The sequence below is a fragment of the Bombus huntii genome, chromosome 14, assembly GCF_024542735.1.
Source record: "Bombus huntii isolate Logan2020A chromosome 14, iyBomHunt1.1, whole genome shotgun sequence".
NCBI lineage: Eukaryota > Metazoa > Arthropoda > Insecta > Hymenoptera > Apidae > Bombus > Bombus huntii.
In genome coordinates, this window is record NC_066251.1 from 220,311 (window position 1) to 242,885 (window position 22,575).

The window sequence follows — 22,575 nt, forward strand, 5'->3', positions numbered from 1 at the left end:
TTCCATAGACGAAATATTTCATCCTTATATACAAGAATGTGAAATTTAGAATCATGAGAGACCGTTGCTAAGCAAATATTCAAACATTACAAAACGGTACAAAATTCAATGGAAAAAAAAATTAGATATATTATCATATATTTTTCTGCGGATACAATTGATTATCTGTGTGCATCTTTCCATCATGAATTAACAAAGAGGAAAATATCGAAACGCTAGCTGAAATGATAGTTTGGATCATTTCTATTGATATACAATATTGTACGTCTAACTGCTAAATCTTTTCTATCGATCATTCATACTCTTCTCTTTCTCCCATTCTCCATTATATTCATTTAACACCGTAATATATATATATATATATGAAGGTTATAAGAAAAGTGTAAAATGGTATGAGTGTTGTGGAAGGTTTTAGTCGTACAATTTTATAGACACTTATGCGTACGTACGTCGTGCAATCTTCGAGGCAAGAGAAACTGACGTCTGGTACAGTAAGAAGAATATTATTGATTATGTACATATGAAATGCTGTTTTATTATTGTTGCTCTATTGTTTAAGCACTATCGTTAACAATATAATGCGTAAATAATGTAGCTGAGAAATTCGTTTTATTCAACCCACAGTTACTTGAGTTCTTCAATTCCAATTTCATAGATACTTTCATTTGAATTTGAAATAACTGAACCCGAAGTATCGACAACCCTTCTTTCAATACATCGAATTTTTCTTTTCGATTTGGTACGCATATATTGAACACTAATTTGTCACGTATATGTCTATTATCTCACTAGTGCAGTGAAAGACGACTATCGTGAAACCAATTGAAAAATGTATATGCGTAAACGTTAGAAAACGTTTGTTGCAAACATACGCTTATTGTGAAAACTTGGTGTATAGAATATATATAGCGCGAACAGTGGTTTTAAGTATACGATTAGCGTTAAAGACGTTCTCGCTAAATATCGTCTCGTTTATTAATAGAACGAATATGATGTAATATAACGAACGACTGTTGAAATACTTTGACGACCTTTGAAAAGTATATGCTTTCGATAAAAATGTTGTAAGTTGCGGATAGTACATTTTCAGATCTATTTCGAATTTAACCAATACAATATGTATAATCACGATAGCCGTGTTTCGGTATTATAGCATTTAGGCATTATAATGTTAATGAGTGCTCGGACACTTTTCTGTGCCGCTGTATTTATATGTACATACATATTTGCAATTAAAAATGCGGAAGGTCGCCGCTTCCGTAAACGTTAGAAGTTGGACGAGCATTCCTCTGGTATGCCAACCAGTGGTCGGTAACGTCGAATCGCGTGGTTCTCCATGGCGCGGCGCTATTGTCGTAAACGTGGCGAAGCACGCGCTGCGTCAGTATTTCGCGAGCCTCCATCGCGTACCGTCGCAGTTGATCGTAGGGGAAGGAGCTGTCCTGTTCGATAGTGAACTGCGGAGTACAATAAAAAAGTGCCTTTCGTCTAAACTAAGGAAGTACGATCGTAAGGATGGCGGACGACAGCCACGAGAACGGCACGAGCAACGGCGACGTTCCCGAGATCGAGTTGATCATCAAGGTGAGTTTATACTACGCGTGGAACGAAGACGAGGAAGGAGGAAGAGATAGGGAAAAAAGGCGATCGTTTCGTGCACGATATGGGCGTGGATCGAATGACTGGTTTTCTTCCTGTACTTTCTTCTTCTTCCTCCCGAGGTTTCTTCCTCTTCTATCCGGTGACGAGGAGTCGCCGTCGAAACGACCGTTTCCGACCAAGATACGTGTGCATCGTTTATAGTTTATGGTATGGAAAATAGAGAAGCTGCTTCGAGTGAGCATCGACCGTTTACCGAGTAGCGTCGAACCGCTTCTTTTGCCTCTTTGTTTTCTTCACCCTTTCTACAGTTTAGTCAATTAATTGGCTGATCGATAAGATGTGTCGAAAATCGAACGAATGACAATAAATTGAACTTTGCTACGTTACTGGAATATGGTGGCAGAGCGCGAGCTGCGTTATTTCAAAAGCTTTTCGTATTCGTCGATTGCTAGTTGCAAGCACAAGGGACATCTGCGAATATGGTAAGTATACGAAACTATTTCCTGCGACGTAACGCTATGCGAAGAAGTACAGACATAAATACATATGTACGAACGGTGATTCTGGTTGGCCGCGTTTTCTACGTCATTGACTCCTCTCTAGAAAAAGGAAACCCTTGGCTCTTATTATCTCATACGTACGATACATTTTGACGATAATGTATTTTTCCTTTATTTCTCTCCCTCTCTCTTTCTCTCTTACTTTTTTCCTCTTTCCTTTTTTCTTTTCTTTCTTTTTTATTTTTTTCTCTTTTTTTTTTGGAGTCTGTTCGCTTTTAATGGACGCTTCCAGTGGACCAACTTTTCTTCCTCCCCGCCTCTCCCTTTTTCCCGCCTAATTCGTCAGTCGAAAATGCAAACTCGCTCGACCACGACGACGCATTTGCACCGGCTATATATCAATTTAACGAGATTAGAAGCATTTATATGTATGTAGCCATCGCTATATAAAAGGATAAGAAAACAACTGGAAGGTTCCGGTCTATTCTTATACTAATTAGAGTACCGCGAAAATAAAGAATCTTCTACTTTGCGATCTCGATATCATACTTTTCGTTTACAATCGGTAGATAATATCGAAAGATAACGATCGAAATTAATTTGGCAAATGTGTACGAACGTCAGTGGTAAAGTTATTCGATGACTCGACGATTCTTTTTACCGGTTTCTTGCGTTATTCTATCGCGTTATATCGGCAATATTACATGTAACTGCAAACAATGCGTGTACATATTAAAAGATGAATTTTGTTTCTCGATATGGACAATCGAGGTAGACTCGCGCGGCAATCGATTTAATCGAGAACGAACTCGATTCCATTTCTCGGAATGCTCTTTCACCATATTTTCTAGAAAAACGTCCCCATAGAAGGAAAGAGGCTTCCTTCGATTGTCCAATTACGAATTGTCGATTAAACTTTCGCCGATCGAATCTATCAGTTGGTTATTTCAGGCAATGGGTAACGCTAATCTTATCGTATCTGTTCGATGGGGAGTTTGACGCGAATTTCCTCGTAAACAGCTCTCCTTCTTATCGTTGTCAGCATCTCAATAAATAAATAACCAAGCGAACGTATTGGAATCGATTTCGTCGCACACGTCTCACGAGACAATCGGCGAACAAGATTCGTTACATTTCAATTTTCGAATTTTCATCCGAGATACGACTCTCGTTCTCTTTTCTCGTTTAATGGATCTCTTTCGCGGAATGATTCGAAAGTTTTCATGAATTTAGATTGTCTGAAAGCTTTAGATTAAAGTTCTTTAAATATTTTAGATTAGATTAGATAGATAGATAGATAGATAGATAGATAGATAGATAGATAGATAGATAGAGTGGGGGGGGGGGGAGCGAGATTAGAGTTTAAAGAGATCCGATAGCCGATATCAGAGATTTGGAACGTTCAAGGTTTATAACCTGTTAATCGAATTAAAACCGCTGAAGTAAAAAATTGCACACAACAGAATCTAGTAAGTAATGGAATTTATATCGTAAATATTACAAAAAATTCGTGTTAAAAATTCCTATTATATATATTATGTTATAAGAGTTTAAGAATCCAAATATCTCGATACCTCGTCTTAGCTGGTTAACAGGTATCTAAAAGAAAGATTTTCAAGCTGAATACTCTTCCATGGACCTAATTTTCATGCTTCGAATGCTGTGAATTTTTGTAATTACACACTGACCAAGAGAGAGAGAGAGAGAGAGAGAGAGAGAAATAGCGATGCGGATATTTCATTTACCAAGGCTCAAACGAATACGACGGAACAAATGGAACCTAGATTAGGCATAGATTTCTGTTACCTATTAAATGTTATGGCGAGTACGAGTACTACTTTGAATATTTTATCTGCTTTTGCACGTTACGAATGTTTCGCGAATATACATATGTCGCGTGCATTGTGCGAAACGTTTTGAAACTTTGTTAGCGCCCCAATGAAACTCGAGTTATCGTAAGTATATCGGTAAAGTGTGAAACGTGTTGGGAAATCCGTTTAACTCAAGTATTCGTTTCTGAAAAATCAAATGTTACGCCGACGATAGTCAGAGGCAACGACATACCATATAAGAATCGCGTCTCTGAGCTAAGATGAAACGCCTAAATGTTTCATAATATAAGCGTAATTGACTTGTACGATGTGTGTTCAAATACCGTGTGTATGTATCCCGTGCGAATCGACACGTTCGAACTTGGACCCGTAAACGCATAAAAATTCACAGTCTAGCGACGAGGGAGCAGAGACGGACAGCCTTATAAGTAGAATCCTACAGGAGCGAGAGCCTACTCAACGACGGCGTTCGTTACAAGAAGAGATTTAATGGTAACTGGCCGACCTTGCACTCGGAAGGCGATCGTGCGAGGTCTTCGTAAAGTGTGTCAAACGGGATGAAACGACGGGGAGCTCGGCGAGGTCCTCGAGATTCTACCGTTAAACGATGAACTCCTTTACCTTCCGCTTTCCTCGCTCTTCTGGCTTTCCCCCGTGCGTAAACACCTCCCCTTCCCTCCTTTTCTCTTTATCGTCCGTCATAGTTCTCTCTTCGCCTTGCTCATCGAACGTTACTTCTCATCGGTCTTCGCGGATCCACCGCGAATCCTTTAACCGTTAATCCCGTGCCCATCTCGAGGATGAGTCATCTTTGCCTTCTTATTTGCATACAGGGTATCTTGATGCGTGGGCTAAAATGCTCTAATGTGATAAATAAAGTGGGGTAAAATGGTCTGCGTGCAACGTATTCCGTTGTACGTACTGTGCGTCATTATAAAGAATCGATCGGACGTCGCGGCTTCATCTTCCTTTTAAGGTCGTTACGAGGGTTGCCGATGTCAAAAGTAATATATAAAATTCTGTGTAACTGGCGTGTTGGAGCAGGCTCGCCGCGATCTCTGCACCGAGACCCGGCAGAGATACGTCAATGCAAATTTTCCCACGAAAGAAGAGGAATTTTTATTGAAGCCGATGCGAGAAGCAGCTGAATCCAGCTTAAGCGTTAATCGTTTTACAGTTGATCGTCCATTTTTATTCATAGTGGTGCATCAGCTAAAAGGTTGTACTAAAGAGAGAGAGAGAGAGAGAGAGAGAGAGAGAGAGAGAGAGAGAAGAACGATATGACGGTCGTCGTATCCTTAGAATACGGAAAAAACCTACGACATACATAGTATGTGCGTCATACAACTGTATTTATTATGCACGTACATGTACCGCTGTTAGACGTTGGTTTGCGATAGCGAATATTCGCCTATTTACCGTATGCCGTGCATTATACAGCAAGTTGTTCGATGACGTGTTGCATCCGTGAGCATTGTTCCCTTCCTTTTTGCATCTTGTCCTCTTCTATGCCAATATGCCGAAGCCAAGCATTCTAATCGCGTGTGCATCGCAGGTAAAAGCCGCGAGAGAGCATGGAAAACCGCTCGATGCGTTCTATAATTCTGTTCGTCGGTCAAGTTGAAACGGGAATCCCGTGTAGTTGCAGCGATGCGCGTAGAAACGCGCTTATTTCAAAAGAAATGAGGAATTTGCTTCGATAGACTATCGGCACGCGCGTTTCGTGTTCGGCTCGTCCACGTTTCAGGCAGCTTGCTGGGCAAAAATTCGAGGATCGTGTTACCCGAGACTTTGTCGTTGCAAAATGATACGATATATACGATGATAGACGTACCGTGCATCGATCACGATTGAATTTTCAAGCGGCGAGAGCGAGAGAAAGGAAGCAACGGCAGGCACGCGGTCGAGCGAAAGATTACTCTTGCGCGTTCCGATCGAAGACGTTCGATGCCTCGTGACATTTGATTCGGCGTCGACGCTTTCCGCGCCACTGGTATTTCGTGACACGGATACCCACGTTACCCATTTCCAAAGTCGATCGAAATCTAGCTTATGTTTATTCTTCGCCTTTTCTATCCAGAAAATGTCCTTTCTATTGTTTTTCAGTACGATTCTTGCGTAATATAATTGGCACGCCTGTTACGTAATCGGCAAGCGATCGGTGTCCGCCGATTCGCTGCTCGTTGTATTCTCGAAAACACGGAACTGACCAGGCACAAAACCGCCGCGTTTTAGCCTTGGCCGAAAAGTTGCCGAGCTTCGAAGATGAGAGGCCACGTTCGTTTCTTGGGAATCGGGATTTCTCGCGTCATTTTCGCTCTTAAAACTCGCGGGTCGAACTTGCGTCATCGTGAAAAAAAAAAAAAGAAAAAAAGAAATAAAGGAAAAGAAAATAATCAGTTTCTTTTTCTCGTTCAACACCAGGCTACCATAGTCGTCGACTAATATCTTGAACAGCCAAAGTGTACGATCAGAGGCTGGAGCGAGATGATCGTTGAAACGAAATGAAAATAGAAACCGTGTTCTTGGTAAAAGCTGGCACGCTGCCCACCTTTAATTTATCCGAAATGCATCGATACCATCGGGCCAATCTTTTTCCCTTCTTTTCTTTTTCTTTTTTTTTTTTTTTTTTTTTTTTTTTTTTTTTTTTTTTTTTTTTTTTTTTTTTTTTTTTTTTTTTTTTTTTTTTTTTTTTTTTTTTTTTTTTTTTTTTTTTTTTTTTCTAATAATTGAAGCAAACATACACACGCAGAATTCGGGTAGCGAATTTCGTGACAGTTACGATAGATACGTAGGTGGAATACGGGTATACTCGAAATAAAACGCGTTTTTGCTCATATGGCTATATACGCGAGCCGAAGCTTTTAGTTAGCTGCGAGCGTATCTTTTGGTAAGGAATAAAGCAAGCTGCGTCATCGAGGGAAATAAATAAACCGTGACATGGAGAAAATGAGAGCGGAGCGAGTATGCTAGATATACGTACTCTCGGTTTGCTCGATCAACTGGAGAAAACAGATATCGTTTCGTGTTTGCGTGGCTCGAGGGATTCTTTCGAGTTCGAACAGACTATTTTAGATCAGAGAGACGGTGAAAGTGAGCATCGATTAATTTTTTCTTCGTTACACGCGGCTACCGTGGATTGACGCGCTGTATACGATAAATTGACAATGGGAATATATTTTTGCAGGCATCTACGATCGATGGTCGCCGAAAGGGTGCGTGCCTCTTCTGCCAGGAATACTTTATGGACCTGTATCTCCTCGCCGAATTGAAAACCATCTCTCTAAAAGTGACCACGGTCGACATGCAGAAACCGCCGCCCGATTTCCGTACCAATTTCCAGGCAACGCCGCCGCCGATCCTAATCGATAACGGCGACGCGATATTGGAAAACGAGAAAATCGAACGGCACATAATGAAGAACATTCCCGGTGGACACAATCTCTTCGTGCAGGACAAAGAAGTGGCCACGCTCGTTGAAAACTTGTTCAGTGTATGTATAACTGGTAAAGCCGCTCCGCCGAGAAACCGCTACTTTCTCGCCTCGAGACTAGCCGCTAAGCGGTTTTTAAATACGCTATTTTTGTTCTAGAAATTGAAACTGTTACTACTGAACGCGAAGGATAAGGATAAAGATCCGAAATCATCGTCCCTGATGGCACACTTGCGCAAAATCGACGAGCATCTAGGTCGTAAGGGTACTCGTTTCCTCACAGGCGACACGATGTGCTGTTTCGACTGTGAACTTATGCCACGACTCCAACATATCAGGGTGGCCGGCAAATACTTCGCGGACTTTGAGATTCCGGAGACTTTGGTGCATCTCTGGCGATATATGCACCATATGTACAGGCTGGATGCCTTCTTACAAAGTTGCCCAGCCGATCAGGATATCATCAACCATTACAAATTACAACAGGTCTGATATATACGCTGAAGCAACCGGGCACCTTTTCCTTTCTTTTATTTATTATTCTGTAACACCTTGTCAAAGTTACGTTATCGTTGCAGAGCATGAAAATGAAGAAGCACGAAGAGCTAGAGACCCCGACATTCACCACTAGTATTCCAATCGAGGTCAACGACGACTAGGCTGGACCTCTGCCGTCGGGTCTACGATCTCGTTACTTTGATGCAGAAAAGTCGTCGACATCGCGGTGTAGACACGAGCAGTGTGAACAAAGTGGCACACAGTCGTATACATTTTCGATCAGAGTTTTGTTGGTTCTTCCAATGGACGAGATTCCTTGGGAAAGATTTTCTTTGGGAAAGCGGAGTCCACTATTTGTAAAAAGCATATAATAGGGTCCGAGTACTCTTGTGAAAAAAATCTTCATCGTCTAGGTTTCACCGCGCCGATCCCGCTACACCGATTTATATAACCGATTTTGCTACCTATATTTGACAAATTATCGTCGACGCTTTTATGGCCTAAACCGATGCAGAACAAGTAGCTTTTTTACCGCAGGAGGCAGAAGAAGATACCGTATATGAATGTATTAAGGCTTTCGAGAACGACCTGTAAGCGTATCCAGAAAACTTGAACGATATTTTCCTTTCCTTTCTTTCCATTTTCTTTTTCTCGTTTCTCCGCTACGTATGCGAAACCGTACGTAACCTTCGTTTGAGTAGCATTATTCTTAGAAAAGGCATTTTAATCTTTTACGTATACTTTAGATCGAAGCTAATGTATTTTTTGTTCTCCCCGCCACCCCTCCCCTTTCCTTCTCTTTTTTTTTCTTCGAGTAAAGAGAAACTAGGTATTCGATCGTCATCTTTCGATGGCGAACGATCTTAACGCAAGTAGAAAATGCAAAAGGGACGTATGCATTTGAATTACGATTAACAATCGATTAGGTTGATATATTTCTTTATTGTTTCTTCTCTTTTTTTCTTTTTTTCTTTCTTTCTTTCTTTCTTTCTTTCTTTCTTTCTTTCTTTCTTTCTTTCTTTCTTTCTTTAAAATCCGTATTGTATTTATCATCCATCTAACGACTAATCAATAAATTGACTTATTGATGGTTATTCTTCAACAGCCATCCGCATTGACCATTATAATCCTCCATTGTATCGAGCTGTCTGAATGTAAGAAAAGATATTCTAGTCTCACGTACCACGTATAATATCAAAGCTCTGAACACTTGCTTCCAAGGTATTTTTTTCTATATACAACGGAATCCTAGGAAATCGTAGTGCATACGTTTCTTCCAACCTCTACGTTATAATGAATTCGAACTTGCTTGCAGATGCTGACTTTATAAAGATGGAAAAAACTGGTCGTTTGAAAACAGTGCATATTTTTCATTGATATCGTTCGACGATTTAACAAACTCGGTACTTTGTATTCGTAATTGTATTATGACCATTGTATTGTAAATCGTTATTATTATTACTGCTATTGTACTATTTTGGTTTACACTTGTAGAGACGAATATATTAATATCTACATTGACTTTTAGATTCGTAGGTGCGTTTGTTCGTCTTATTTCTTATCGGCAAGAATTCGAGAAATATCGAGTTTTCATAAAGATGTCGAGTAGATAAAAATTTGTCGTTGAAACGAGTCTGATAAAAACGAAAAAAAAGTACGCCTCTCTCTCTCTCGCTCTCTCCCTCTCTCCCTCTCTCCCTCTCTCTGCCTTAACGACACCGTTGGTCCATTCTGGCACGAGTTTTAAAATAGCACGCGGATTCCCCTTGCTTGTGATTGCGACTGACTATTACGACGTGTTTTCCATTCATAAATAGGGAAGCACTTGCTGCGTGAGCGGCCATCTTGACTATGTAGTCAATAGAGCTCCTTTTATTTTCATCGTCTAAACCATAAACTATCGTTCGAATCTTCGAGAATGGGTAAATAATTAGTTAGACGGAAATATTTCGAATGCATTGAGGTATTTTTCTAAATAAAATGTACTTGAAAGCATATGTGGTTTCTCTATTGATTAATGTCGTTTCAGTACGCAGTGCACAGCTGATCAGTGGTCTTAGCGGACGGTCGCCGCTTGTTCGTGCTTTAAAATATTGGAAAACGACAGAAAAGTTACTGTTATCCGCGTGTCTATACGGTGGCAGTTGAAATTTCACTTTGCAGCAAATGAATAAAATCGCGACGTTTACCAAGTGTCTTTATCGAGTGCTGGAAGTGAGCTGTTAACTGATTCCTCGTTCGTTGGACGTTTCCAATGGTTGCCGTCCGGTGAGTTTCAAGCTTACGATTTCAAACCGGATTGTACGTTGAGATGGTACGATTGAAATTCGAATAGACTGTGACAAATTCTTGGATTATGCAAAAGTTTTCGATATTGGCATTGTAGAAAGGGTAAAATGAACGGAAACGAAGAGGGAAGTATAGTTGAATTTCTAATTGCATTTAGTTCACGCGATACGAAATATATTTACGTGCGAACGTGTTGGAAACTACGATAATACGTTAACGACAGATTTCTATCGATAGATACTGTCGTCGATAGATAAGTAGACGATAGATGGAACAGCGAAATACTTCTCTGTTAACCGCTTTCTATCTTTATCGCGGATTTCTACGTGATTTTCAAGGCGCTGATTTTCAAATCGTGTTACAGTAATGTAGTAATTTTTATACTTTGCCCGACATATATCAGTTGATATCGGTAGTCTAACGTCAATCTTCTTATCGACCGATGTAACATGCATCTCGTTAACTGTTTTTCATCAGACTTCTATTTCTATATGTTATCGCGGTTCTTCTATTTACGTACAGTGTCCTGTGAATCAAAGTTTCCCGTGAACTGATCTTTCTTTATCTCGTATTCAAAGAAGGAAATGTCGTTGCTCCTTTCGGCAAGCTATTGGTATTTTCAAAAGCGAAGGATCTTTATAGTTTTATTTTTTTGAAGCGTGTCATAGACATAAGAGGAACCAGGGTCAATCGGTGCTACGAATTCTAAACTTCGTCGACGATTTTAGCTGCTCCGACGTGCCTCTCGATTTAAAAACTACGCTAATCAGTTGGAAAGTGTTGTTTCGAGCGGCCATTACGACAGTAAACACTGTATGTGTGTATTTTATTTTTATTCGTAAATATGTACCCTAGGGATAATAAACTTTTGGCCAATACATTGTCCAACGATTTACTATGTACTTCGAGTTATGTAACTGTTCGTTAATTACCGTCGATCTTTTCTAATTCGATAGGATTTCTCGATGTTAGTTGTCCGATAACTGTGCGGATCATCGAGGCGTTCCAACCGAGAGGTCTACATTCAAATTTTTTGGCACATGCGGAAACAGAATTTAAAGGTCAACGATATTTATAATAGCGTGAAAAAGCTGTTTAGAGAATTAACGACGAACTTTACGGATGCGTGTGAATTATCGAAATCGTAAAGAGAGCTGGCGTCATATCGAGCACATACGCGTGTACAGTGTACGCTGTTAAAGTCACGTTCGTACTGCCGACGACAATCGCGCGTCTCTGTCCGTGTCGTCGCTTCTACCTTGACGAATAGTAAATATATAATAATCCGTGATTGATCTGTGAGACGAATTACCGTGACGAATCATGTGGCAGTCGTCGACCAGTCTTTACTCCTTTAGTCGAAAGGTTTGCACAGTGACGAACGCTGACTGACGTTTCTCTACGCGAAAAATGTGTAACATTATTTTCAGGATAGCGTATATTTTTGCCTGGAGGCGTAACTTATCGTAGCTCTGCTTAACGTTAGCGTCGCGTCCCCGTCAATTATTATTCTTGGTTCCTTATTTTCGTCTGCCACTAGGCTCGACGCGTTTTTCTTCTTTTTTCCTTGCTGTAGTTTCACTTGGCCATGATATTGGGCCGCGGTTTCATGCAGTTTTGAAATATTGCGCGTAAAACGGCGAGTTATCGCCGGTGCCGAGTAGTTTGCATCTGGTGTTCGCGCGAGTGGAAACGTAAATAATTATACCAGCGGAGGAGATCTACCGGCTCTTCTTCTTGCGAACAATATCAATTATCGCTGTTGTTCTATCGTTAGAGATTCGTCGCGTTTTCTTAACGTACTTACTAACTACTACTAACGTAACGTACGTAGGCGCATTACTTCCGGCCGATGGGTGCGCGGCTTTACGAAGCAACAGGTGTCGACTGAACTTAAACGGAATAATTTTCTATATTTCGTATAATATAGTTTAACATTATCGTGTTAGAATGTGATTTTTCTTTTCTTGAAACGTTTAGATCACATGGTGTATGACATTCGGTCGCAGACAGAACCTTTTTATTAATTTACATGTATATTACGGTTATAGGAGGAAGAGGAATCGTTTGGCAGAGTGTGACGTTCGAGCAAAGTTGTTGGAAGGTTTTCGAACCATGGCGAAACTAGGATGAAAGAATCGGACAGTTGAAAGAGTAATAATAAAGAGTTGAAAATTACTGGAAATGCGTGAAAATTGCCGTGGAATTTACTTTTGCCCGTATTGCCAGGAGTAGACGAAAACGGCCACGCTGTGTCTCCTGGGTATTTCATGACACAAATATCTTCCCGGCATGTTGGAATTCCGCTTTTCCTTTTTCGCCTGTCCCGACGAACGGCGTTCTCGCCGTCGCCCCCTCCCCCTCCTCCTCCTCCTCCTCCTCCTCCTCGGCCCGCTCTTAAAATCCCGTCTGTGTCACCGATAGAAACATGCTGCGTGTCTGGTGCAATTAAAAGATGCTGCTCCTTTGCTGTCAGACCGAGGGGAAAGTATATTGGGTCCGCTGGCGATAAGCGACAAGACCGCGAAACCGTCGTATCCATCGGATCGAGTCTAACCGAGTAGTCGCTAATAGCAGCAAGTAGTAAGTAAAGTATCGGTGGTCGAAGAGAATCGCGCGTGTCTCTCTTATTTTGTCGCTTGTTTCGCAGGATTCCGTTTGGCAGAGGGAAGCGAGTTCGCCAGAGATTTGCACAATCCACGGCGGAACAAATTCGATTCGCTGTTACGTTTCCGCATCGAGTACCTGCCCACACACACGTTTATTTGCATTTTCGTCATTTGTGTGTCGAACGGCCGACACCGTTTGGCAGGCACTGCCAGTAGGACCAGTAAAAACTGCCTGTGACAGATTCAGACGGATACAGAGTGGCGCGAAAGTAACTTTGCAACTCTAAGTTTACAACTCTAAGTTTATACCGTCGAAACGGAAATACACTAGGTAAAAGAACGATAAAAGACTATTGCTATTTTGTAACGTCGACGTGCGAATGGAATATTTCATTGCGAATATATTTGATTTTAGTTGCATCGGACGTTTTTGTATGACGTTGCGTGCTTCGATCTCGTTGACGAGGAACGCGTCGGATCGTGAGATTTTAAAGCGGTTTAGTTCGTCGTCTCATCCGGGACACGGTCGGCAAAAGACGCGTGCGTGAGCGTTAGAAAGTAGCGGCGTTTAAAAGAAGACACGCCGGTTAGGGCGAACGCTCTCTGACCAGTGGCCCGAACGCAGGGCTACGTGCCAATAAACAGTTTTCCCTCTGATTGATGCCTCACTCACCTGACACACCGTGGCCTGCCAGGTGCGAGGCGACGGAAGAAAGAGAGCCGAATTATTAATTCTATCTAGCACTTTATTCTCTCCCATGGCCCGGTGCCAAGTGCGAATTGCACGCGTACAGCTTCTAACCTCTTAGTTTCTTCCGATCGACCGAACGACCCTGTGCTCGCCTCTCTCTTTCTCTTTCTCTCTCTCTCTCTCTCTCTCTCTCTCTCTCTGCTCCCCCTTCCTCTCTACTCTTTTTTTCGATTTTTGTGGATTTTCGACTATCCGGATCTAGACCCGAACGCATCTAGACGTAAAAATGAACAGGAGTTGCTGCGAATCGGACGGTACGTCGATTTCTAAAGTCTCACGATTCTAACCGTGACTCGTAAACGATCGTCGAATTTCGATGCGAATAGAGCATGTCGTCGATGTTTAAATATCGTCTTTTTATATCGTTTTCTTTTTTCTCTTCTCTCGTCTTTCTCCCATACTCGGGCATACAAGTGTCGTAACTGTTGTTGGTTTATACGAGAAGGGAGTCGACGGTAGAATCGAAATTGCTAGGAAGTGAATTTTTCCAACTGTCTACTTTGTTTGGGAACTGTGATAAAAGTTGCAAGTTTCTCGATACGACGGTACGACGATACGACGATACGACGATACGACGATACGATGCAAGGAGGATTGCAGGAGCATAGGCGCATGCGTATACGCGTGGGAGCGTGGCACGCGCAGTGCCGGCTAATTATGTGGCACTCCTACGTGCCACGCGGCACAGGTGTCCACCGTTTCTCTGTTCGCTGCCAATTCCCTAACGTAACGGGTGTATCGAAGTTATCGAGCCATGAAACGTTGCGGAGACGCGGCAAGTGGAACGTTAGACACACCGCAAACATCGCACGAACCTGGTGTCTCCGTCCAACTCTAGATTTATTAAAAAATCGGCGACGAACGTAGTTGTGAAAGAATCGAAATCGGATTGCGCCGTGTTATACGATACGATAGCGTAGATCGAAAGCGAAGCAAAAAGTAAAAAAAGTCTAGAAAAATGATAAGATTTCCATGGAACATCGGGTAGGCAGCTATAGACAAATTCATGCGATTTTCGTTTCTCTTGAAAAATGGGTCAAACAGTCGCAGGTTTAAATAAAGAACGTGGTGTCGTGTCGTGTCGTGTCGTGTCGCGTCGCGTCGCGTCGCGTCGCGTCGTGTCGCGTCGCGTCGTGTCGCGTCGCGTCGTGTCGCGTCGCGTCGCGTCGTGTCGCGTCGCGTCGTGTCGCGTCTTGTCGCGTTTCTTCCTTTTGCCGCGGTAAAAAGTAGGTGGTCGTGGTGGCCGAGAGGCACGTTGCGAGCGTGGTCGAAACGATGAAAAATAACGACACGATGCAATGATTTAACGGTCGTCCCGTTAGCAGGAAGATTAGCAAAGATGGGAGGAGTGGCGTTCACTGGTCGAAGTTTGGTGTGACCTTCGTTATAATTAAGAGGCCGTAACGCACGATCGCGCGATATTTCAGTGCGTCTGTAACAAGCGAAACGATTTGCCCCACGGCAGGTTCCACGGTCTTTTCCTTTTCATTTTCTCACGACTTTGTCTTCATTAATCGCATCCCCGTCCGCTCATCCGTGGTTGAATAATTTGAAACACTTTCGCGCACCGACACGAAACTGCACGAAACGTCGTATTTGGAGGCCATCCAAATCGTTTATCCACTAAACTACAAAATTTCGACCATCTTGCCGAATTCCTGCTTCTCTCGCTCTCGTTCCGTTCGTCTGCAACACCTCGTGCTCTTTCGGTACTCGCAATCAGACACCGAGAACCGATAACCAACGTCGTTCCGCAGAAAATACGCTGTTCTCATCTTCGCATCTCGCGCTCTGTCTCCATCGACTGACAGCAACGACGATAGTTTATCAGCCGTGGGCGTATTTGTTCTTTCGACCAATCATATTCGATCAAAGGATGGTGTAACGAGAGACCCTGGCACCCACAGGTAGGCCTGCCAGGAGGATGGGGGCCCACGATGGGGGAGTGCCATTGCTCTAACATCGCTATCATGCAGCTGTTCCATGAGCTGAAGCAGCAGTTCCCTGCGCTCCCTGATCACGTCGTTTCCCAGTGCATCGCCCAGGTATAGGTGCTCTTTGTCCGCCAGATATTCTGCTCCTATGCTGGTCTCTCGGAAAATTCGATCTACAGTGCAGTAACGAAGAGAGTTTGGTAAGATACGGCGTCGTTGGCTGGCACCGCTGTGAAACCACCGCGCTGGATCGAGTTTTCCGAGATGGGCTCCTTGAGTGTGCACACGGTGTGCCGCGTAAACCACTTTACGGAGATTTGTTCTTATCGCTCATCCGTCATGGCTAAAACGATCGTCGCAATAACGACTAACCATTCGCGTACACCACGAGTATACCATAATCTCTGGCATTGCAAATTAACGGCACAGAATTTCTCTCCTCTCTCTCTCTCTCTCTCTCTCATTGCACGAGCGTGGAACCTGTGTGTATAGACGTCCTTTGTGTTGGCCATTTGGTTTTCTTTACTTTTTCTTTTTCCTGTCTTTTATTCCTTTCTTTTTTTTCCTTTCTGATTGCGCATTCGGAACATGTCCCTTAATCAGCAAAGATTGACCGCACTAAACAATAATATAACGTTTTGTATCCGCGTTGGGATTTCTGGGTTTTTCCCAGTCACCGCAACAATCATCGTCTTTCCAATTGCGGTGCTCTGCTCTCCTTAGTTCAAACGATGTCGACAATGTCGAAACCAAGTTTTATCGCTCTTCTTTCTCTTTCTTTTCCTTTTTCTTTTTTCCTTTTTTTGTTTGGCGCCATTTTTGCGTACCTTTGCTCGATCGAAAATATCTAATCGTTGTTTTCTAACTCGTATCAGTATTTACGACAGCGCGTATTTTGTAGCCTGTATAACGCAATATCTGCTTGAAAGGTGAAAAGCCAGGGGAACCTGATACGTGATTTCGACGTGTCTCGAAAGATGAAAATGCACTAGATAAGTGCAAGCGATGACTAAGGAGCCAGTGACATACGTTACGTGCCAGTGACATACAGAGGTTTTCAACGTTTTGTCAGTACGAATAGACTAGAAAGTCCCAGAATTTCACGCTATCCGGCAAAGTACGAAGGATAGGCGAGCGAAAGGCTGGCACTGTTTAACCTTTTGCGGTCTATCGTTCTCGCGCCAGCAAACTCCGCTTACGACGATCTGTACCACGGAATTGAAAAGCAGATGCAAATCCGTCCTTCGTACCTGGGTAACCCAATCGGACCGCAAACGGTTAACTCCTCCTAATCGACTCCTGTCTAATCGACGAATCTGCCAGCAACGTGTAACATCGTGCGTTAGGATCCGGCAGAGGCAAGACAATTTTTCAGTCGAGAAGCAAACAAAAAAAAAAAACCGAGAAAAGAAATAGAAACAAAAGGAAAAAAAGAAAAAGAAAGATAACATTTTGAAACGCCCTGCCAGCGGGCTCGCTCGCGATGACCGGAAATCGGCTGACCCAAGGTGCATCTGTGCGTTGCAGAATAGCCACGATCGGGAGACATGCGCGAGAAGCCTTCGTGCCACTCAAGAGTCACGTCAGTCTCCGGGCGCGTTCCCACCGGCGGCACTTTGCGCCATCCTCCAGCAGCAGCAGCAGCAGCAGCAACAGCAACAGCAGCAACATCATCAACATCATCAACGAGCGAACCATCTGGCCACGCAGCAGCAACGTTTCTGCACGATGAGCCAGTTGCAACGCGCCAGCAACAGCACGAACAACAATACGCGACCACACAGACCAGCCTCGCTGGACATTGGTATGGCACGGCGCTGTCCCGTTAGCTGTACACGAGCAGCCGCGATATCAGCCTCGTCGCCGATAGCTGCCGACTCAGCCAGCACCCCTTCTTCAGCGCCTGCCGTCTGCACGACCGCGTCGCGCGGTTTCTTCGACGATTGCACCGGACCGAGCGACGCGAACTGCCTTAACAAAGTCCAGAACGCGGGAAACGAGCCAGCCGGATTCGAGCTGAACGTGAACGTTGCCTGCAGCCCTGCTGGCAATCGCGGTACGCATCTACCTGAGGTTTCGTTGGCCGAGCGACAGGGCAAGTCGAAACGAACGATCGGAATAACGTAATATCACGTAGAAGGATAGGCGCTTCACGGTGAATAGCGGCGGATACTCGTGATGTATTTTTAGTTTCTTATCTTCGATACGACAAAGTAGCAACAAGCATGTACTTGTACGTATGAGAGTATGCATACAGGAAGCAATAATCGCTTCTCGTAGATTCGCTGACGGTAGATCGCAACGTTGTCGCAAAGTGTACGTAGTCTGCGCCGATATCGTCTCTGGATTGCAGCAGTTTCGCGCCTATTATATTCCGACTTTGCCATATTCGGAGAAGAGTTAAACGGGTTCGTTTGCGGGTGCAGCGATGCCAGCAAAATTCAATTTTGATCGTAACGAGCGTAACGCGACGCCGTGGCTCTGTGCGACGGAGATTTACCTGTTTGCCTGTTGGTCGAACGAAAACGTTTAACCCTTGGTTACGGTGGTTGATTACGGTACCGTCGACTTCTTTTCATTTTGCACGTCGTACCGTCGATCGTCTGATTTATTCCACCTTCGCTCGTTACTTACTCTTAACGGAACACCCATTTTTCTTTTTTATTTCCACCGACGACCGTTTAGACTTTCGAACGGTGCCTACGATCGCTGGTGCCTGTAAACGAAGCGATCTGCTGCTCGACCCACGGACTCATTACGCCGAGCCGTTACTCAACGTGGAGAACACGGGCCCGCAGATCGATCACACTCGAAGCTACACCTCGGTTAGTCTGACGCTGAGGCCGCCATCCTCGGAACCGCAGCCTCCGATCGACATCAGATCTCAGGGCTCGAGCCTGACTTACTCGAGCTCCTCCCTGGATCCCCGGGGCTTTCAAAGCCGTCTTCAGATCAGCATCGGCGCGGGAGCCGTTGGCGGTGTGGCGGCTGCGAGAATCAGACCTCCGATGGGCCCTATCAGACCCAACAGCTTGATACCGCCGGTACAAACCGGTCCTCAGAGACCACCAGGTCTGTATTTCTGTATTTCTGTATGCTTTCAATTGTTTCACATCTGTCGTACGTGCAACTGTCGCCAGAGTTTTCAGACTGTGCAACAATTGTGACCTTGGTTCGAGGCGAACGATCAGAGAGATCGGATCGTCTGACTAAAGTGTGAAAGTTGCAGGTCTTCCAGCAGGACCACCTAGTCAGTTACCGAGGCCCACGACGACAATGAGCGCCCCAACCACACCTTCTGTACCATCCACGACAAACATCGCCCCCTCCATTAGCCTTCCGACAACACCGTCAGGACCGACCACGACCTCGCCGCCCTCCAGTCCCATTGGCGAACGAATACCGGCCAATTCCGATCAGAACCGATCGCCGTTGAATCAAGGTGAAGTCCGCCGCCGTGGCTACGTTTCTCGCCGAGCCATGAAAATAACCTTTCAGCCCGGCTATTTTTATTTTTCGCCATATACGTACTCGCTACCGATACCATAAAGGCGGCTCTCGCTTTGTTTTCCCAATTCTCGTATTATAGGAATCGCGTACACGTATATTTACCTGCGAAAACCACTCCGTCGCACATGCTACGCCCACGCATGTAACACTGAGAACGATATTTACGCATTCCTGACCCCACGCTCCGTCTATACATAGCCACGCTTGCGGTTACTCTACGTGGACCACCTGATCCGCTATTCCCTCTCACGAGCAGCCTCGCCTCCATGTTGACGCGTTTCCCGAACGCTACGATTCGCATTTCGTCTTTACCGTTTGATCGTTCGCACGCGGTGAAATAATATGTCGACAGGGATCGAGTCGAGTCGACCTAATTTGTACCGATGCATCTCGTGCTTGGTTAACAACGCGTATAACCGTACATTTGTTAAACTACTCGAGAATCCACTAACAAACTTCTTAAATCGAACAACTTCTATTCCATCTACCGATTACATCTATTTATCTCTTATCCGATACGATCAATTAATTACTCGATTGTTGGAACGCAGTGGCGGAGCATCAAAGGGAATTGGTCGCCGAGCAGTTAGCAAGAAAAGATAGACTCGCCAGGGAATTGAGAGCCGAGAAAGGACGACTCGAAGCTATGAAGAAAGAATTGCAGTCCCTCACGAGGCCCTTTGATTCTTCGATGCCTCCTCAGGTATGCCCTGTGTCGGTCATTCGCTCGTTTAACGTGCCATTATAACGTGCCCAACGTAAATAAAATCACGTTATCTAACGACCACTTTGCAGGAACTGAAAAAGAAATTGAGGAGCGAGATCTATCAGCTACAAGTTGAATGCGACAGACTTGCGGATGAGGTAGATCAGTGGTCTGACCCAAGAGGTAATAATTTTATTGCTAGTAAACGATTTCCCTTCCTCGCTCTTCCTCGCACGAAATTCTCTTCTTTCGTTCGTTTTCACAGTACCTTTGGGCGAAACGAACGAAAAGTTTTATCAGCGTATTTACACGGGTCAGCCCCTACCATCGAGATCTGTCAGCGCCGACCCACCGCCTCTGCCGAGTCAGCCACCCGCCTGGCAACCGGAACCGAGCGGTAACAACGTTGATAGAGAGGAACGAGACGGACCTTCTTGGGTCTGTAGAATGTGCACCTTCGACAATCATCCATTGATGAATAAATGCGAACAGTGCGACATGCCGAGGCTGTTGGATCACGGAAACACAGGTACGACTTCTGGAAAATCGATAGACGACCTTACGGCCTCGTTAACACGCTTGAACATCGATTCGTCACCTCCGCCGCCGCCTCCAGCACCTCTGGGAAAATAAAATCCAGTACCTTAACAGCATGTCCCTTTTTTACTATGACGTTTTTGTCAATTGACGAATTTGTTTCGAACAATGATATTTTGTGAAATACCGGATACGTACGGTCCTCTATACTTGACTACTGTGATCGAATGTCTTACAAGAGGTGGCGTTTCTTATTGTAAAATATTTGCTCGTGAGCGAGAAAATTGTTTTACGACCACCGCAAGCATTGATGCGACATCAATAAAACATGACTATCCGACGCACTTAAACGTAACGCATGGACGCCGTGTGCTATCCTCTTCCTTCTTTTCTTTTCTTTTTTTTTTTTTTTAAATAAACTCAATTGAATTAAACATTCGAATTGATCTTAACCAAAGGCATGTTTAATTTAGCATATGTTACAGTGTCATTTTTCCCTAATTATTAATAGTTTAATCTGTTTAATCGTTTCGACGGGTCGGTAACCGTAAATTGGTAAGTAACTAATATCTTTAAACGTTAAGTAAAATTATGTTGCGAGAAAAAGATTATCCGTAGATAAATACCAGCCATAAATGTATAATGTACGATTTGTAGGCGAAACTCAAGATATTCATATACGAGTTACACATCATCACAACTTCTCTCCGAGCCGTGAGTATATTTCCCTTCGTTTTTATCTTTCTCGGATGCGATTTCTACTACGAGACCAAAGATATCAGACTGTGTGTGATATAAAAAATGTATGCTTCTTTTCAGGGATAGTGCATAGTTGGGTGGTATGATGTGAACTGCGTTAAAAACGTGAAAACTGTATATAAAATCATTATTTAAGTTAAATAAAAAGTAGCAGCCAACAGATCGGGAAAGGAGAACCAGAAATTTAAATAACTCGATTGACTTCAATTTTTCGTTTATTCAAGAGATCAGTGTATAACTCGATTTTTGATAACGATGGATTCAGGTGTAAGATTGGAATACAACGTACCGCAAAATGTACCATTCTCACTTCTGATTACTAAATAATCAACGACTTATCAGTAGTCTGACTTCTATTTGTATGAGTTTTGAAATACTATTTAAAATACAAGATATTTGTAGTAAGTCCTTTAGCACGATATTCACTTATTATATAGCTGTACCCCGTTCCAAGTTTAGCTTCGTTTCGCGCGTATATTCCCCGTAGAACCTCTCTAATTTCTGGTTGAATTTAGCATTGCGTTCGTTGATGTAATCGATATCAGCGTCGTCATTGTGCATTCTTCTTCTACTATACCTCTCTCTCTTCGCGATCCTGAAAACAGAGACATGCAGAGAATGACGATGCACCGACGATGTAATAAACATTAGGCTGCTAAATACTAACTGTTTCTCCAAGTCTTCCACCATTTTGTCAACAGCTTCTTTCTTATCTTCGTGAAGACCGTGTAATATAGTGTTTCTATCGCCGTAGAAGGCCGGGCCTAATTTTTCTTTAGCCTCGTCGTACGAATCCATGTTTGGTTTGATATTTTTTACCAGCCTGTTGTATTGCCGAATAGCTGCTTGTTCGTAGTCTGAAAAACCTGGATCTGGATTCTTTCTGTTTTTTTTCTTTCTTGCTATACGTTCTGCCTCTGTCGCATCGATGTGAAGTAATTTCGTTCTCTCGTAGTCTTCTCCCTATAAAACGCACCGTACGTATAAATTTGATCGACACACCCTATAACGTACACCCTGTAAAAATTGTTTTTTTTTTTTATAGATTACCTTCTCTTGAGCAGCTTTTCTCGCAGCTTCGTCCTGTACGATCCATTCGGCTTGCCTTTTACGCGATTCCCAGTTCGAAGGAAGCTTGCTCCTTTTATCTTCCTCTATAACTTCTTTGTGATTTTGCTGTCTGGCCTCGTTCTACGAAATCAACATTCCGTAAGAAACGGCTACATTCGAAAACAAGGAAGAGACAAATTGAAATTACAGGTTAAGGTGGAATTACTCTGTTCTTTTACCGACCCTTTTCACGTGCAGTTCCCGCAAGCGTTTCATTCTCTCGGCATGTTTCTCCGCCAATGATTTCTCATTGTTCGCATTCTCGTTATCCATCCTGAGCCTCGATATCAACTCCGATAATTGCCAACGAGTAATTCGGTGTCGATCGCGCTCGTCGAAAGGTTAGAACGCAGTTTGGTGGTGCGACGTTACCGACACGTAGGTCGTGCCCCGTGTAATACGTGTATACCGAAAGCCGCGACAGATGTCAGTAAGCTACGATTCGTCGACGAAAAAGGCGAACTCCGTTTGCCCGACTTCTGTGGGTGGTGGATCGATTGAAATT

At 43.5% G+C, this 22,575-nt stretch overlaps 3 protein-coding genes across 12 annotated transcripts; 2 read left to right on the forward strand and 1 right to left on the reverse strand.

The window, feature by feature from the left end:
* Window positions 1-1,353: 1,353 nt before the first annotated feature.
* LOC126873514 (chloride intracellular channel exc-4) lies at window positions 1,354-9,392 on the forward strand. 2 transcript variants are annotated; one of them, XM_050634467.1, is made up of 4 exons: window positions 1,354-1,584; window positions 7,122-7,427; window positions 7,527-7,853; window positions 7,946-9,392. In XM_050634467.1, exons 1-4 carry the CDS (start codon window positions 1,516-1,518, stop codon window positions 8,024-8,026), a joined length of 783 nt encoding a protein of 260 aa, XP_050490424.1. In that variant the 5' UTR covers window positions 1,354-1,515; the 3' UTR covers window positions 8,027-9,392. The 2 variants fall into 2 exon arrangements, with proteins under 2 accessions (XP_050490424.1, XP_050490425.1); XM_050634468.1 differs by lacking the exon at window positions 1,354-1,584 and adding an exon at window positions 1,926-2,084.
* A 502-nt stretch (window positions 9,393-9,894) lies between these two features.
* Window positions 9,895-21,373, forward strand: LOC126873506 (TGF-beta-activated kinase 1 and MAP3K7-binding protein 3). Of its 9 annotated transcripts, XR_007692435.1 has the most exons (12): window positions 9,895-10,133; window positions 12,206-12,737; window positions 12,805-13,094; window positions 15,422-15,559; window positions 16,976-17,504; window positions 18,134-18,520; window positions 18,672-18,890; window positions 19,510-19,661; window positions 19,754-19,847; window positions 19,930-20,756; window positions 20,859-20,915; window positions 21,021-21,373. XR_007692435.1 is itself a non-coding variant. In XM_050634443.1 (10 exons), the coding sequence occupies exons 2-10, from the start codon at window positions 15,452-15,454 to the stop codon at window positions 21,044-21,046; spliced, it is 1,836 nt and encodes a 611-aa protein (XP_050490400.1). In that variant the 5' UTR covers window positions 13,179-13,768; window positions 15,422-15,451; the 3' UTR covers window positions 21,047-21,373. The 9 variants fall into 9 exon arrangements, 2 of the variants coding, with proteins under 2 accessions (XP_050490400.1, XP_050490401.1); XR_007692439.1 differs by lacking the exon at window positions 15,422-15,559; XR_007692436.1 differs by lacking the exons at window positions 12,206-12,737; window positions 12,805-13,094.
* LOC126873517 (pre-mRNA-splicing factor Syf2) lies at window positions 21,158-22,499 on the reverse strand. The gene is made up of 4 exons (XM_050634485.1): window positions 22,254-22,499; window positions 22,011-22,151; window positions 21,628-21,923; window positions 21,158-21,555 (listed from the first exon to the last, which is right to left on the reverse strand). Exons 1-4 carry the CDS (start codon window positions 22,341-22,343, stop codon window positions 21,390-21,392), a joined length of 693 nt encoding a protein of 230 aa, XP_050490442.1. The 5' UTR covers window positions 22,344-22,499; the 3' UTR covers window positions 21,158-21,389.
* Between the last annotated feature and the right edge of the window lie 76 nt (window positions 22,500-22,575).

What these genes read in the sequence shown, in the direction of transcription:
- LOC126873514 (XM_050634467.1), top strand. Translation starts at nt 1,516, where the DNA reads ATGGCGGACGACAGCCACGAGAACGGCACGAGCAACGGCGACGTTCCC. An exon ending in AGATCGAGTTGATCATCAAG is followed by an intron (nt 1,585 to 7,121) that starts GTGAGTTTATAC and finishes ATATTTTTGCAG; the next exon opens with GCATCTACGATCGATGGTCG. An exon ending in ACCATTACAAATTACAACAG is followed by an intron (nt 7,854 to 7,945) that starts GTCTGATATATA and finishes TTATCGTTGCAG; the next exon opens with AGCATGAAAATGAAGAAGCA.
- LOC126873517 (XM_050634485.1), bottom strand. Translation starts at nt 22,343, where the DNA reads ATGGATAACGAGAATGCGAACAATGAGAAATCATTGGCGGAGAAACAT. An exon ending in GGGAACTGCACGTGAAAAGG is followed by an intron (nt 22,152 to 22,253) that starts GTCGGTAAAAGA and finishes TTGATTTCGTAG; the next exon opens with AACGAGGCCAGACAGCAAAA. An exon ending in GAAAAGCTGCTCAAGAGAAG is followed by an intron (nt 21,924 to 22,010) that starts GTAATCTATAAA and finishes TGCGTTTTATAG; the next exon opens with GGAGAAGACTACGAGAGAAC.
- LOC126873506 (XM_050634443.1), top strand. Translation starts at nt 15,452, where the DNA reads ATGGGGGAGTGCCATTGCTCTAACATCGCTATCATGCAGCTGTTCCAT. An exon ending in ATTCTTCGATGCCTCCTCAG is followed by an intron (nt 19,662 to 19,753) that starts GTATGCCCTGTG and finishes ACCACTTTGCAG; the next exon opens with GAACTGAAAAAGAAATTGAG. An exon ending in TCAGTGGTCTGACCCAAGAG is followed by an intron (nt 19,848 to 19,929) that starts GTAATAATTTTA and finishes TCGTTTTCACAG; the next exon opens with TACCTTTGGGCGAAACGAAC.